The sequence below is a fragment of the Talpa occidentalis genome, unplaced genomic scaffold, assembly GCF_014898055.3.
Source record: "Talpa occidentalis isolate TD23 unplaced genomic scaffold, MPIMG_talOcc4v2.1 talOcc4.2, whole genome shotgun sequence".
NCBI classification, from domain to species: domain Eukaryota; kingdom Metazoa; phylum Chordata; class Mammalia; order Eulipotyphla; family Talpidae; genus Talpa; species Talpa occidentalis.
The window spans coordinates 72,681,935-72,699,215 of record NW_023602073.1 but is presented as its reverse complement, the minus strand read 5'-3'; the positions used below and the strand labels follow the sequence as shown (position 1 = coordinate 72,699,215).

Sequence of the window (17,281 nt, the reverse complement as noted above, 5' to 3'; positions counted from 1 at the left end):
TTGCTCAGTGGAAAATATTGGGAAATAGAACACTGCTTTCTTTTTTTTCCCTCAAACTTTATCCATGTGCCCATCACTTGCATATCTACATAACTTAAGGTACATTTCCTCACCTTCATAGCTGCACATGCTTCATGCACTCTCCACCCAAACTCTCACGCAAATGTCTTTCCCCTTCCTATTCCTTTCCCCTCTTCTTCCCCCATTCCCTCCTGTAACCAATGTATTTTTCAGAGTCAGAGAATTATTTTTGCTGTTCTTTCCCAATTTGTATTCTTTGGTTAATTTATATTCCAAAAATAATCACCTCAAGATCTGTTCATTTTGTCCTCAAAAGGCATGATTTCGTCCTTTTTAATAGTTGAGTAGTTTTCCATTGAGTATACATAGTTGCCTGCCATTGGGCACTTGGTTTGGTTTCATAATTTGGCTATTGTGGACTTAGCAGCTGTGAACATAGGAATGCATGTATCTTTTCATATTAGAGTTTTCATATTTATTGGGTAAATACCTAGCAGTGGTGCTGCTAGGTCAGATAGCACTATTTTCCATAGAGGCTGCATCAAGTTACATTTCCACCAACAGTGCAAGAGTATTTCTTTTTCTCTACACACTTACCAACACTTGTTTTTCTCCATTCTTTTTGATGTAGGATATTCTCACAGGGTGAGATGGTTTTGATTCGCATTTCCCTTATAATAAGATGTTGAATCTTTTTTCATGTGTCCATAGATCATTTGAACGTCTTTTTTGGAGAAGTGCCTACTTAGGTCTTTTGTGCATTTCTTGATTGGTTTGTTTTTATTGTTTATTGAATTGTATGGGTACATTGTAGTTTAGAAAGTAAACCCTTGTCAGACACATAATGTGCAAATATGAGAAGCACTGCTCTCCAGAGCAATTATGGCACTTGCCAAGTCTTTGCAAGTCTGTGTACCACACTAAATGAGACCAAAGTAGTAGAAATACATGAGTTCTCTCACTGAGCATTGATAAATAAATATAACTTCTGGTTGGCAGAAGTAATAACTAGCAGTTCACTTTGTCCCTCCAGGTACAGGGCCCCAGAAGTGCTCCTGAGGTCCACTAACTACAGCTCCCCCATTGACGTCTGGGCCGTGGGCTGCATCATGGCGGAGGTGTACACCCTCAGGCCACTCTTCCCTGGGGCCAGTGAGATTGACACAATCTTCAAAATTTGCCAACTGTTGGGCACACCGAAAAAGGTAATGACACAGAACAAAGTGTAAACAGAAAGCAGCACGTTCTCAGCCTCCCTCTTCCCTACTCCACACACTGGCACTGTCTATCAGCCTGCTCATTCTGGAATCTTTCTCTCCACCCCACGATCCTCCATGTTCACAGACCTGGTCTCTTCTCTCCTCCTTCCACACTTCAGAATATTTTCCCTCTAGAGTTCTCTTTGCAACTTTTCACCTGCCTTACAGAGCATCTCTTTTCTCGTGGCTATAACTCTTCATCTATTCAGAAGTCTCCTCCTAGATATCATCTGTAACCCTAACTTGCCTCCATCACTCATTCCCAAATTTACCACTATGTGAGATTTTCTCCTGACTTTCTCACCATCATCTCAAACTCACATGTCTAACACAGATGACCTTTTGTTTACCTTCTAACTGAACTCGTTCTTTCATTCTGTTTTCCTGTAAGATCCCATCATAATCCCAGAGCCCAAGCTTTGAGGCTGAGTTTCAGTTTTATCTCCTCTTTTTCCCTTACTCCTCTCCCTCCTTATCCAAGCTGTTGGTCCATAAATCCTGTTGACGGTCACCACATAGTGTCTCGCATGCTGCCCTACTCGTTGAATTTCCACCACCACCATCACAGACTGCCCACCACTGGGGGATCTTTTCCATCTTTCTGCCTTCAAGTCTTTTCCTCCAGCTTATCTTTCATCCTGCAACCAGAGTCATCCTCCTATAAAGAGCAGCTCTGGTACTGTCTTCACTTCTTAAAGTCTTTCGTTGACTCCTCTTTACCCAGCCCCTCAGCTTTCATTCCTTACCCCCACTTTGTACCTGAACCATCCTGGCTTGTGCCCAGGAATCTTCCCGCTGCAGTGCTCTGTGTAGGCAGACTCTGCTGGAATGAATGTCTCATGTGGTCCCTCAGTAATGCTTCTCTTCTCTGTTCCTCTAATCTCCTCTCTGTTTTCAGCTGTGTTCTGTGCTATTAATATAATTATCTGTGCACGTATCTGTTTCCTGGACCATACACTCACTCTGGACAAAAATTTATCCAGTTTATTTGTGTTTAATTTTCTAGGTCCTAGCACCATTGCTGATTTGAACAAGACCCTGAAAAATTTTAAATCATTTGAATGAATCATTAAGGTCACTTCTTCATGAAGAGTTCCAGTCTCCTACTGGGGTCTCTCCCTCCTTTGGACACCTGTATCTGTGTCTCTTCTGTCGCTTTGTTCTTTGTGTGACTGTGCTTTCAAATGAGTGGCTTATTTTCTCTTTTGGACAGTAATATCATTAAGGCCAAGATTTATATTGGATTATTTTTGGATACCCAACAACACCAAGCACATAGTAGGCACTCAGTAACTATCCATTATGTGAATGAATGACATAAGCTACACATAGCATCAGAATGTGTTTTGTCAAATAGTAGAATGTTGAAACTAGAAGGGACTTTAAAGATTATTTATGTCTTACTTTCAGTCATTTTCACGCTGGCATTTAGTGTCCCCTGTGTATGAAGAAAATATGGAAAACTTGAGACTAGAACAGCTTTCTTTACTGCTGAACTTCTCCACATGTATATTTTGAATCATCTAGGGTTTCATAAATTTATTTTTTTTTTATTCTCTCCCCCCCCCCCCAAACATATCATTTGCAGCTTCTACAATCTCCATCTCATGGAACACAATTGGGAAAATATTAATTTGATTCAACCCCAAATGTCAGAGGTGAAGTATCTTCTGTTAAGGTTATAAACAAAATGGTAACACATCCAGTGTCTTTTCCACTATTCCCCAGAATTCATGTTCTTTGTCATCTCTCCATTAGCTTCCCCCTGCCTATCACACCCAGCGCCAAGGTAGTGAATGTGGGCGTGGATGGAAATGACATGATTGCCTTTATAGTCTGAGCACACATGCCTGAATATAAGCTCCAAGCATGGTGACTGAGCAAGACTTTCTGTCTTCTCCTTTCAGACTGACTGGCCTGAAGGCTACCAACTGTCAAGTGCTATGAACTTCCGCTGGCCCCAGTGTGTACCCAATAACTTAAAGTCCCTGATCCCCAATGCTAGCAGCGAAGCGATTCAGCTCCTGAGAGACATGCTTCAGTGGGATCCCAAGAAACGACCAACAGCTAGTCAGGTTTTCTTCCATTTTCTCTGTTTGCTGCATTTCTTATGAAACTCATATCTGACTTTGAATAGTTTATATAAATCTCATTGAAAGTATTTGATTTGGTATTATGAATGAAAAATATAAGAGCTAAGAATTAAAATAGTTTGAAACTTGCTGTATATAGTTAAAGTGGTTAAGCTTTAAACAATATTGGCATAAAATTCATGTGATGCATAACCGTATTTACATACACACACACACACACATACACATGTAGCAGGTCTTTGAATAACATCGTTTTGTTATAACTTGAAAAAAGGGAATCTGGCCAACATCAAATGAACTGGCATTATTCAAGGACTTGCTTTCATTACGTGTCATTGCACTTAAAGCCACAGTTTCCAAGAACCTATGGATGATGTCATGAGGACTTATTTTGTGTGGAAATGAAAATGACCAGATACATCTACCTCTCTTTGGAGAGTGTGATCAAATACATTCTCTATGAGTTAAGGTTATATAGCAGTTTGTTTATTAGGTAATACAAGTTGTTGAAATGCAATTTGAAAATATCTTGTGAGCTCCAACAGGCTCATTTTACAGACAACATAAAGAGAGCGGCAGATGGGGTAGAATGAGGATAATAACTATAATGAGCTTTGTGTAGCACTTTACAGTTTGCCAATGCTTTAGAAGGTTTTTTTGTGATTTTCATCTTAAGAACACTACACGAGACAGATTTTACTGTTTTCTTTTATAAATGAGAAAATTGAATCTCAGAAAGTTTAAGTGATTTGCCTTAATCACTCATTTATAACTAGTGTAGATTATGCAACCAAATGCAAGTCAGTCACACAGATGGCAGGGTTTTTTACACCACACCGTCTGTTTTCTCAACCACCCTCTCCCAGGCCACTTTGCAGACTATAAAATGCATCCAGAAGAGGTAAGATAGTGCTCTGGGCTTCATCTACTCCTAGCCTCCTATGCACTTCCTTTTGCATTTAGCTGTTTCTCGCCCTTCTCACCTCATTGACAATTACATTGCTCGGGGAATGAAAAACTTGACCAGTTCTAATCAGTGACAATGATTTGGCTAAGTGAAAGTGACAGGGACATTTGAAGACAGTGCTGATGTGAAGTTAGAATGTGTAAGAGCTAGGGCGGTGATTAATTGGGGCGGTTTAAGGAATTATAGAAAAGCAGCTTTGCAAAGAAGAAAGGCCCATAATTGGGTGCCACCAGACTCTGGATGACTTGATGCCTGGAAAGCTCTCAGAAATATACCTCTGATGTTTTCAGGGCAAGAAGGAAGCTTTCTGGTGAGTCCAGTTTTTTTTTTTAAGGATACGCACAAGAGATGAAAAGAAAAGGGTTTGTTATAAGAAACCAAGAGGAATGTTTGCTTTTTAAGAATAGTGTCAGAAAAGCTACAAAATCCCTCCCACCTATTGTTAATTACAATAATACCTGGAACTATAGACAAGTTAGATACCAGGGTCCAGGGCCTCCACCAGAGCCTCTGTATCTCCACTTACATATAGATGTTTATGACTATGCTAATAGGTAAGGTTATGTTATAGTCAATGACTTCCATTCAAAAAGACTAGAGAACATTTAAAAATATTTTTTGAAATATTTAATATTTAAATATTAATATTTAATATTTAAAATATTTAATTTTAAATATTTAATATTTAAAAATATTTTTTTTTAATTGTAAACCCCAGTACTTTTTAAGATTTATCTCTTGGCAATCCAGAAAACTTGTCTATTCAGAGCAATTGACAAAGTTTCATTGTCAGTTCTTCAAGACAAGGCTTAATTTTATCATTTATTGCACTCTTGGCATTTCTGGGGTAAATCATATTTTATATTTGATTCTTCAGAATTCACCAGCAGCATTATATATCACTCTCAGGCTTATATTATTTTTTCTTTTTTCTATGGAAGGAAGAAATGGGCTTAGAAAGGTGAAAAATCATATTTACGAGACAAAGCAGGTAAGTGACAAAGCCAGGATCTGTGTTGAACCAGATGATATTTCAGAACTAGCAATGGTAATAGTACCATAACTGGCTGCTTTAGCCAAATAACTTTAAGTATTATAACCAGTACCTACATTTTACAATATTTTAGGTAGGGAAAAGCAGAAGCCATGTTACAGATTCAGGATGCTGTTATGTGGTTCATTTGGGTTAAGAAACTATGGTAGGGGCCTCCCTGGTAGCCTAGGGGATAAGTCTCAGTGCTGTCACTGCTATGGCTTGAGTTCGATCCCTGGCGAGGGAGCTAACCCACGTGGGGCAGCAGACCTCTCCTGTCTCACCTGCTGCTCCCCTTAGCAATGTATTTCAGTAAATCTACCTGTTCCGTGTCCCACTCTGTCTCTGGTAAATCCTCTCACCCTCTACACCTCTGGCCACACCTCAGTTCTTCTGTGCAAAAAAAGAAAAAGAAAGAAAACTATAGTAAACTGGTCACATGATATACAATCTGTGAGCCTGATGGTGTTTACTTCCCTGCCTAGACATTTCTTCTAAAGCAGCCTCATGTGTCATTGCAGGCGCTTCGATATCCTTATTTCTACATTCGGCACCCACTGGGCTTCAGTACACAGTGCTTTCAGGACTCAGAAAAATCACAGAAGGATGTCCTGGAAAAGGCAGGCCTACCTCCTCACATGAAGCCAGTCCCTCCTGCCCAACCCCCAACCAAGCCCCACATGCGGATTTCTACAAGACAGCATCAAGCCAGCCAGCCCCCTCAGCAGACTGTATACCCCTATAAAGCAGAGGCCTCCAAGACAGATCACGCAAGCCATTTTGCAGAGGACAAGCCAAGCTTGTTGCTTTTCCCATCCCTTCACACCAAGAATCCTCAGTCGGTAAGCAGTGAAGATTCAACAGGGAGCCTTGTGCCTGGCCTGTTCCTCTTCTGACCCCACTATTATTGTGTGAAATATTTTCTTTTTTCAACATATAAGGTCTACTTAAAATAGATTTTTCTTTGCCATATTATGGATTTGTGAAAAGTGCCTTCGCTTAGCACTTGAAGCTCCAAGTCCACATTCTGGTTCTATTTATTAACAATATATTCATAGCGGGGTCCTTGTGATGAGCAGCTGTCATGTGCGGGCAGAGAGCTGGATGCTGCAGCCAGATTGTCAGGTTCTCAGATCTCAGCTCTGCTTTTTAAGAGCTGGAAGAACCTGTGAAAGTTACCTGGCCTCTCTGCTCCTCATTGTAGAATAGAAATAATAAGAGCAACTACCTGAATTTTTTTGAGGACTAAATGAGTTCGTACTTGAAATAAGTTAGAATGGTAACCGGTGCCTCGTTAGAACTCCATAAATGTTAGTCATTATTATTTTTAATCTCTCTGGACTCAGTTTCTTTATCTATAAGAGTATAATACCCATTTTGCCCACCAGACTGGGCTGATTGTGAGGATGAGAAGTCATGTTTTTGAAAATCATAACATGCCACACTAACCTTTGTAGATTGTTATTCTGTCAGCGCTCTCAGTAGATGAATTAATGCTGAGCTGTTAATTGAGCTCACATCTTTCTCCTCTCGGACTGGTGCTCAGAAAGAAACAATGAGTGTTAGAGTTTACAAAATGACAGCCTGACAAGGGAGTCTAATTGCCATTAGCTTTGTAAGGCTGTTTGAAGAGTGTGATTTTCTAACACACCTTTGTGCCAAAGCAATACTTTTTTTTTTTGTTGTCTAGCATCCAATCAATCACCGAGTGGTGGCTCGCAGCTGCACAGTGGGAGAAACTGCATTGTGAAGTTGCAAGAGTAACTCTGGACTGTTCATTTTGCCCCAGTCCAAGACTTGGAAGCGATATTTGGAAGTTACCTACTGTAATTAATTCTGAATTTAAGAGATAGGATCTGGGTCTACTAAGAAGGCATTGTAGGGATTGTTTGCATATGTTTTCTGTAAAAGTGGGATGACAAGCAGCTATAAGTGCTTCTATATTTATGATCGTATACATGTATTAACTCTTTTAGGGATGAGCATCTAATCATCTGTCTAGTATGTAAGAAGCACCTTGAGTCTCTTTTTTAGAAGTCTTACCTTATGCAACCTAGTGCCCCCATTGGATGAAAACCAGTGTGTCCCTCAGGCTCTGTGAGAGGACGTGGTCTGGGGGTGTGCTGTGCTTTCACCTGAGTCACGCACAGTGGGAATGATGTGCCCAGGTTCCTTTTCATAACTGGGAAAATTTGCAATGGGAATTACTTTAATGCTAAGTACTGTTTTTCCTTCCTCTCCTTGTATACACAGAATATCCTAGCTGACCTGGTGCACAAATACAGTGAGATCAAGCCAAAGAGTAGGAGAAGGTGGGGCCTCATTTCCAGGTCAACAAAGGATTCGGATGATTGGGCTGATTTGGATGACATGGATTTTGGTCCACCCTTCACCAGGATTGACCTGAAAAACAAGAAAAGACAGAGTGATGAGACTCTCTGCAGGCAAGTGTGTAGCTTCTTTCTGTAAACAGACTTTTGAATCTGGGGTTCATGGGATTTTTGTTGCCTGTCTGATGATGCTTGGGGTCTTCCTGCTGACCTAAGCCCTTTTCTCTCCATTCAGATTTGAGAGTGTTCTGGATCTGAAGCCCTCTGAGCCCATGGGTACAGGAAATAGTGCCCCATCCCAGACTTCCTATCAGAGGCGAGACACGCCAACCCTGAGATCCGCCGCCAAGCAGCACTACTTGAAGCACTCCCGATACCTGCCTGGTAATACACTGATCAATGATAAGGACTCGTTTTCCTGAAATCCCCCATATACAAAGATTCTGTTTGGGAAAGCAAATGCTTGGGGCTGCTCTTCAGAACTGTAGAAGGAAGCAGCATAGATATATTTGCTGAAGCCCAGGCCCCACACTTTTGTATAGTTGCCTGAAACAAGAAATTTGGTAGAAAAAACTGGGCCCAGCCCCTAGGCTGGAAGGAACTGGTAAGAGCCAGGCAGCATGTGTGGGCTCCTTCCACTGCCAGGTTCAGGAGAAGATGACAGTCCCGTGTGCTCTCAGAAGCCAGGGTCGGAGCTTAGTCACACCATCTGGCAGTGCTCGAGGGGTAAGCACTGGAGTTTGGGGGGTGTGCAAGCCTCTCCATAGTCTGTATCTCTAGCTGGCAGCTTTAGCCAGCTGTTTATTCCTAAATTTACTCAATCGGTCAGTAAGTACTAGGCATCGACTGTGTGCTCTACACTGGGCATAGTACGGTGAATAGACTCACCAAGCGGGGCCATTGAGTCGCCCAACTCTAGGGGCCTCCATCTACATCAGAGTCTATGTGAGGACTTTACACAGCAGCCCTGCAGACCATACCCTTGACCTCATCAGTATACTTTCTGGTATGGGAGACGGATCCTAAACAAATAGCCAAATGGTACTGATGGTGATAAGCGATATTAGGGTGATGTGATGGGGGGAGGCACCATTTAGACAGAGGGGTCAGGAAAGGACTCTCTGAGCAAGGAACTCCCAGCTGGGCCACAAAATGGGAAGGAACTAAATGTGCTTAGAACAGAAGGAAAAACACATGAGGCAGAGGAATCAGTAAGTACAAAATCCTAGAGGCAAGAAAGACTCTGGCTTCTGAGAGGAACAGCAGAGAGGCCAGTGGGCCAGAGCACAGCAAGAGAGAATCTAGTATGTATTATAAGGTGTCTTTTGGGATCCTGTAAGAAATTTGGATTTCATTTCCTGAGCAGTGGGAAGCTCTTAAGGAGTTTATTTGGTGGAGTGATGTCTGTGCTGAGTGGGGGAGGAGTTAGCAGGCTACAGCTGGTGTCCAGGTGAAGGAACCATGAGTGACTCGGGCTGGGGCTGGTGGTCAAGGGGAGGAAATGGATGTGATGTGGGAATGGCAGGGCCTGCTGATGTACTGAATTCCTCATTCTTGGGTAGGGCTTCTACATACTGTCGTATTTTACCAGGGCTGACGCGGTGGTCTTAGAACATTGACAGTTCCTAACATGACCTGGAAGGAGAGAGTCAAATGACAGGGTCCAATAGTGATCCATTTGTGAGGGATGAGGAGTCAAACTACTGATCCTGGGAAAAAAGGAGCAGGGAGTGAAGTGGAGAGTTATTTATTTTTGCCTTTAAGGGCAAAAGAGCAGGATAAAAGAATTAGATCTTTCATTCTGAATCACATGTGCAGTGTCTGACATAAGTGGGAAAGTGGGTGATCTCAATGGAAAGTGGTTTGGCTTGAAGCTAAGGAGCGGAGGCTGAGTTCAAGGCAGGCTTGGAGCTGAGGGGGTCTGTGTGGGCCATTGGTACAGACTGGGGTCATCAGTATGTGATGGTGGGGATGGCCCAGGTCAGGTGAGAAGATGGAATATCGGGGGAATGTAGAAAGAGGGGAGCAGAGAACTGCAGAACTGGGAGGTGAGGTAGGGGGTGGTGAAGAACTTAGAAAGGTGACAGGAAGACAGTGGTCTCTGAGGGGGATGAGTATGAATGTCCAGGAGCACCGAGTCCCAGACAACACCAGAGAGGGTGGAGACAGAAGACATGGACAGAAGTTTAAGAAACTTCTACCACCCGTGAGATGACATTTAACCCCAGTGACAGCATCTCCCCTGCCATTGCTCAGATGACCTCATTATGGTCCATTTTATCTCACATTATTAAACCACAGGAATTTTTGACCAATTGGATTCTGCATTTTTCATCCCTAAAGTCTGGTACAAGATTAAATATACACTTTGCATTTTAAAATAATTTCTTCCCTATTAGGAATAAATATAAGAAATGGCATACTTCCGAATCCAGGCAAGGATTTTATTCCATCTAATCCATGGTCTAGTTCTGGTTTGTCTGGAAAATCTTCCGGGACTGTATCGGTAATCAGCAAAATAAATTCAGGTGAGTGATGAATTAATTCCAAAGTGACAAGCATATCTCTCTGGATGTGGCAGGGTGGGTACAGAGAGCTGAGGGTCTGAACTGTAGGCCCTGGTGTGGAAACCCAGGGCCTCTCTCCCAGGCCTGCACTCTTCTCTCTCTCTTGGCAGCAGGCCCTGGGGACTCAGCCAGTTCCCATAGGTTCTTCCCTCAAGAGTAGCTGGGGAGTAGAGCATAATATTCCCAGGCTCAAGGGGAAAACAAAAATAATGTTAGAGTCCTGGACAGTCTGACTTCTGAGGCCCTGCTGTACAGAGAGTGACTTCCTTCTGAGTGCAAGTCGAACAGAGCTGGTTCGCTCCATCTCCTAACCCAATTGCCTTAGCCAATTGCCTTAGCCCAGGGCAGCAAAATCCCCTCTGGTTGGAAGGTGTACAGTTTGGAAGAACCTTTCCACTTTTTTTTTTTAATAGGGTAATACATTTTGTAAGTTCTCCAGACTGACTAACCCCATTCCCAGCAGAGCGGTTTCCCTTGTGGTTTTTTCACTCACAGAGACAAACCCTGCTTAGTGCTGTTTCCCCTTCCAAGTGGCCAAGTAAGCCTCTAGACATCACTCTCCTGACTTTACTCATTATGTGTTCTTTTATTTTGAGGAATACAGGAAGAAAGAGATAATATATCAACACCCTTACCCCCACCACCTGGCTTAAGGAGTCAAACTTGCAAACACACAGGAAAGCAATATCTGGCTTCCCTCTGCTTCCCTCCTCCCTCACCCACTCCCCCAACTTGATTTCAGTGTTTATTATTTCTACGCAATTTTTAAAAAATATTCCAGAAACATATAGTATGGTTTTGTGTATTTTAAAATTTTTATGCACATAATCCCAGATCTCTACTTCATTCATTTACTTTATTTTTTCCTGTACAAGTCAACTTTTTAAAAACTAAATTAATGTTGTTTTACATTGTTGTTGGTATTTTGGAAGTGTAAGTATATATGTTGTTTCCACAGAGCTTTTGCCACCAAAGTACCCATAGTACCCCCACCATAGTCCCTTGTGCTCCCTGCCAGTATGTAGCAATCATACATATATAATATGTATCATTTTATATGTATTGTATAACACAACATATATAATTGTACCATACCATATTATTTAAACTAGACCATCATTTATTCATCCCTTTGCTTCTTGACAAACATATAAGTTGTTTGTAGTTTTTGTTATGAGCAAATGTGCAGAAATCACCATTGTGTCCCCTGCGCTGGACACCATGTGAGGCTTGTCTGGGTATGATGTCAACATGGTAGATTAAAGGGTGTGCTCATCTTCGACTTTACAGATATTGCCAAATTGCTGTCCAGCAGGGTCTGGGAGTTGTGCTGCATCCTTGATGCCTCTTGGTACTGGCAAGATTGTGAATTTGTGCTAATCTCATGGGTGTGAAATGGCATCTTACTGTGACTTAAACTTGCATGTCCTATTTACTAATGAGGTTGAACATCTTGTCTTATATTTATTGACTATATGTTTTTTGCTGTTTGTGTCTTACCTCTTCAAATTCTCTTCCTATTTTTCTATTTGTTCCCCAAAACATGCAAAATATGCTCCAGCTGACCAACACAGCTCCTCACACATCCATCACAGACCAATTCTCCCACTCTGCCTTAAGCAATGACCAAGAAAACTCTTTGTCGTGAAGACCCAGAGCAGCTCTGCCCATTCACTCTTTTCCTAATGGCTCTAACTTCCCTTTGCCTAATATTTCATAATAGCAGCTGTCATTATTCCACATGTATCTTTAAATCTTAATAATAAGACTTATTGTAGATATGTAATCGCTTACCTGATACATATTAATTACTGACTGTATGTAAGGCATTTCATTAGCCTCCTGGAATATTCAGATGAGTAGCATACAGTTCTGACCCTTAAAGCACTCTCAGGATGGAAATGACCTCAAAAGTAAATGTATTTTAATATATTTTAATAGCGATTTATTTTTTTTATTATGGACAAGAATACCTAGTGTAGAATTATTTGTAATAAGTGAATAATTTAGACAACCTGTGTGCTGCTCAATGATCGGATAGTTAAATGAATTATAGTGTAGCCATACTCTAGAATTTGTATAAAATGACATGGAAGAATAGCTGTTCTATATTATGAAGTAGAAAAAGCAAATTTTGGAACAGGCTAAAACTATTATTCAAAAAAAACCCCAGAAAATTCCAAATCCCCCTGTTCTTTAACCAACCAACCATTCGCTGTTGGAGTGCACGCTATTAAGATAGCACTGCCTTTGCCTCCCGGTGTCTTTCTGACAGTGTGGTGTGATGGAATGCTCTGCTGAGAAGTCACTGTTTTTATCTTAATTCTTTTTATCCTCTTAAAGTAGAAGTCTAATTATTTATTGTCCTGCACTGCTGTCTTTTAACCCTGTTGGTGTCGTGTGTACGTGTCTTTGTAGTAATGAGCTTTTGCTTTTGCAAATCAGTTGGTTCCGGCTCAACAAGTTCTAGTGGACTGACTGGAAGCTATCTTCCCTCCTTCCTGAAAAGAGAAATTGGTTCTGCCATGCAGAGGGTACACCTAGCACCTATTCCAGACCCTTCTCCTGGTACGTTCTATTTTGAATTATTCAAGAATTGAGTCCTCAAATAGTTTTTAGATGATTGCTTTGTGCCAAGCATGTTATAGGCCTAGGATCCTCCAGTGTAGAGCATGGACAAAGTTCCCAGTTTCTTGTGGAATAATATGACATACATACAATATGTAAACCCAATAAGATGACTGAGTGCTATGGAGAAAGATACAACCGGGAAGTAGGAAGTAGGAAGTGTTGGGGTTGGCATGTGGTTAAAGTTGCAGGTTTAGATAGGATAAGCAGAGCAGACCTCACCACAAAGGTGACATTGAGTAAAGGTTGGAAGAGGTCAGAAGAGGTGAATGTGCAAGGCAGGTGACATGGGTGAGATTGCTCTAGATAACGGACTCTAAATTCATGGGCTCTGAGGCAGGGCAGGCCTAACATATTCAAGGGATAACAAGGAAGCAGAGTGTGGTAGTGGTGTGAGAGGCGGGGACTGGGAAAAGAAGGTGAAGAAAGTGATAGTGTGAGGCCTCACGGGCCACTGTAAACTTGTCACTGACTCTTGGCCACGAGGAAGAACTGAAGGGTCAAGCACTGCCAGTCACACGGGGGAAGTTGGGAAGGTGTTGCAACTATCCAGTCAGGAACAAGGGTGGCCTGGATGGGATGGATAGAGTGGAGAGTCACCCCAAGATCTGGGTATTAGAAGGTAGAGCCACTTGCAGGTGGGATATGAAAAAAAGAGAGACACCAGGAATGACACAATAGTTTTGGCCTGCCAACTATAGAATGGGATTGTTTCTAGCCTCGAGACAGAGTAGTAGGCAAACTGGTTTTCTGGAATCCTCACTTTCTGAGGCTTTTGTCAGCAAGATGCATTTATCTATACTTTGTTTGCGTGGGTCCCATGTCAATCTGGTCCACGATTCTCTTTCATGGCAGGTTATTCTTCCCTGAAGGCTGTGAGACCTCATCCTGGGCGACCTTTTTTCCACACTCAACCTAGAAGCACTCCTGGGCTGCTGCCACGGCCACCGGCTGCCCAGCCAGTGCATGGCCGGACGGACTGGGTTTCCAAGTACGCGTCCCGGCGGTGACCGTCGTGAAGCCCTTCACAGGGCCAGTGGGACGCTGTCCCTTGACCAACTGGTGTTCTAGCTGCAAAAAACTTTTGGATGGTGTAAAAGCAAATACTTTATAGTTATTCTTCTGAACTAAGACATTTCAACATTCTTTTTTAAAGTTTTTTTTTAATATTGATTTGAATCAATACCCTTTTTTGGTACAAAATTATTTTATTCTACAACTGGGTCCCATTATTTTCGTAAACAGCAGCATTTTGTATATATATGGATTATGTTTTAGCATTTTATACAGTCAAGTTTGTAATGAACTTTTTAAAGATTAATTGATTTTTCTTTGGGGTTCCAGATAATATTTTATACAGATTTTTAAAAAAAGCTAATATTGATGCAGTATTGCAACAGGGGTGCAATTTAAGGCTATGTGATAAAATGTTATTTACACATTGTGTGGGGATATTTGTAGAGTGGTTAATTTCTTTATTATTGTTTTTTGCAGTGGTTAAATTTTAAATGTGGCACTTTTGGTACCTCAACCTTTCTTGGACTACCATCAGCACTAGAAAAATGATCTCCCATCTTTTGCAATATCATGCTATTGATTTAATTTTTTTTATACTACTATGGTATTTTAAACATTCCAGTATGTAATTTACTCTGTTTTGTTTTTGTTCCTTAGTTGAAATAACTCTAAGTAAATATTTTTGGAAAGTTTTACAATACCCTTTCCAGTAATTAGATCTCCAAATGAATCCAAACTTTAGCATGCTATGCTACAATATTCTATTTTCTTTCATTATTGAAATCCAATTTGACAAATACCCACAAAAATGGAAACCGTTCTAGTCAAGAGTTCTCACATAAAGGTTAACACCATCAAATTTATATCCTGCCAAGCGACAGGACCAAAAAGCTAATCCAGAGGAACAGAAGATATTTTTTATAATAACTGATAGAATTTCACATTCAGCTCAGTTCTGCAAGCCTGGCTGGGAACAGATAATGAATTATCTTCTGTCCTAACCAAATTTGGGGAGCAGAAAAGATATATGGCAGAGACTTCACTTATCTGAGAATTTCACAGTTACTGAGGTATTGGTGTCCATAACCTGCCACATTTAAATCTTAACCCTTGTGTAGTTTCTTTCTACATTGAAAACTATTTGTTGGGCAGAGGCTGTTCCATTAAGAGGAATGTTTACAGCAATTTTGAAAATGACAAAGCTAGTTTGGAGACAGAAAAAGAGAAAAGGTCCACTCTGGGGCATCTCTGTAGGGCATATTTGCCTCCACCATGGTTATCTTAAGAGGGAAGGTCACGGCCAGTGAACACTATAGTCTCAATAGTGTGTTAACTCACATTCTCCCAGGGCTCAAGCTACTCTCTCTGCTTCTAGACTTAAGGATATATCACCTTGAACCATATGAAATTATCATTTTTATAGGTTAAAATGAACGTTAGCATTGATGTTTCAACCTAATAAGTTGGTAAATTATTGCTTTGATGTTTTAATAATATGTTGAAACCTGAACAAATTATCATGGCCCTAAAGCACCTTAACCTAAAATAGAGAGTAATTGATGCTTTGGAGAATCTGGCTCAAAAATGTACTTGACCAAGCTCTATGATCTCCAGGGACAGGAGAAAAGCACATAATGGATGTGGATTTGATAGGTAATATTTTCCTGTTAACAAACTGGCAGCAAAGCTTCAGAAAATAAATATGTAATTGTAAGCACAACTTGAAGCCGAATTCATTTCTGTATTATATTCCCAACTTTTTATCTAAAGCAACAGAAAATGTGTTTTGAGAGATGAGTCCTTTAGTATGAGGTTAATAATATTTATTATCCCTTTCTGTATTATGTATAAAAAATAAGTGCATCTGAGACCTTACCCGGCTTGCTGGAAAGCTGGTTTTAAATTGTAAATACCCTATAGAGAGGCAAGTAGATTGTGAATACCATATTGTTCACACTCTAGCTTATGTTTAGGTCATTACATTTTTTTAATTGAAAAACCTAGTAACCTGGTTATTATACATTACAAAATTGTTTTTCCAATACTTTTGTAGGACCCAACTCAGAAAATATTCCACCTTTGTTCCTTTTACTCTTTCCTTTGTTTATCAGCAAACCACTTCCCTTGGGAAACCAAGTACTGAAAACACAATGTAAATTTTAAAAAGCTAGCAAAATCCTATAAAGTGCTCCTTCACCCTTCACCTCAGTGGGTAAAGCACAAATTGTGTATACTCTCTGTATACTAGAGACGGGAATAATGACCATTATTTGTTAAGTGAAAATAAAATTTTACTTGTTGCATGTAATGTTTAGTTACTATAGAATTATAAAATGCATTGCAAGACAACGAAAAGAACAATGAGTTTAACTGTACCTACCCATGACTATACCTCATTTCCAGTTAGAAACCTTTCTGGGAGATCAGGGGTGAGCTCTCAATCTGCACCCAAATGTTCAGAAACAATGGTGTTTCGAGGGGTACATCTGTGCACAGCAGGGGAAATTGCTTGAACAGTTTTCTTGGTATGATTGTTCATTTCATAAAATTCCTTTAGTTACTAGACCCTCACCCAGCACATACATTATAAGACTTAAATAGGGAGAAATTTCAAGGAAATTTTTAGATACATCTTTTGCCTCAAGAACTGTATACATCTAATAAATTTATCAAAAATTGAATACAATCAAGGCAACATATGTAATAGAAAACAAGATTTGTGCTGTTAAGTATAGATACCAGTACTGTTGGGGCTCGTGGGCACCGCATTTTCTCACAAGGTAGCATTTCTCTACCATCAGCTATTGTTTTGTGCCATCTAAAAGAGAAAAAGAATGCAGGCTGTATGTTTCAGTTCAGTGTATGACCAAAAGCAATATGTTTATAAGAAAACGTTCAACATAATGATTATTTCGTATCATTTAAAGCATACTGTAGCAACTTGTTGAATATATGTGGGTGATTTTTTAGAGTTATTTTTACACTTTCCAACCAAAGTACTGTATTTTATATAATTTATTGTGAGGACCTTCTCATGGAAACCATTAAGAAGACAAACTGGAGGCAAATATCACATTAATCTGTATTATTAGATTCTTATATAGACACTGTGCTATGTGAATTTTAAATGACCTGAACAGTCTTCTGATCTCAGCTATCTCTGCACTGATAGCAGTTTAGTCACCTGATTTGATTATGAGGGAGTAACTGAGAATATATTTATTTATAAAACAAATATTCATAATTATGAGAAAATAGGAGGATAGAAAACCACTTATACAGTTGCCTTTTAAATAGTTCTATGGTATTTACAACCTTAACTTAAGGAAAATTCTCCTGCTCCAAATAAAATTACAATTTAAGAAA

At 40.3% G+C, this 17,281-nt stretch overlaps 1 protein-coding gene across 1 annotated transcript in view; it reads left to right on the top strand.

Annotated features, from left to right (window-relative positions):
• Positions 1–17,281, top strand: part of CILK1 (ciliogenesis associated kinase 1) — a 37,676-nt gene extending 20,395 nt beyond the window's left edge. The window contains exons 6-13 of the mRNA XM_037519871.2: positions 1,055–1,226; positions 3,188–3,355; positions 5,895–6,215; positions 7,627–7,817; positions 7,939–8,087; positions 10,103–10,231; positions 12,716–12,838; positions 13,754–17,281. Coding sequence (XP_037375768.1) covers positions 1,055–1,226; positions 3,188–3,355; positions 5,895–6,215; positions 7,627–7,817; positions 7,939–8,087; positions 10,103–10,231; positions 12,716–12,838; positions 13,754–13,908 — 1,408 coding nt within the window. The 3' untranslated portion in view covers positions 13,909–17,281. The remainder of the gene's footprint in view (positions 1–1,054; positions 1,227–3,187; positions 3,356–5,894; positions 6,216–7,626; positions 7,818–7,938; positions 8,088–10,102; positions 10,232–12,715; positions 12,839–13,753) is intronic.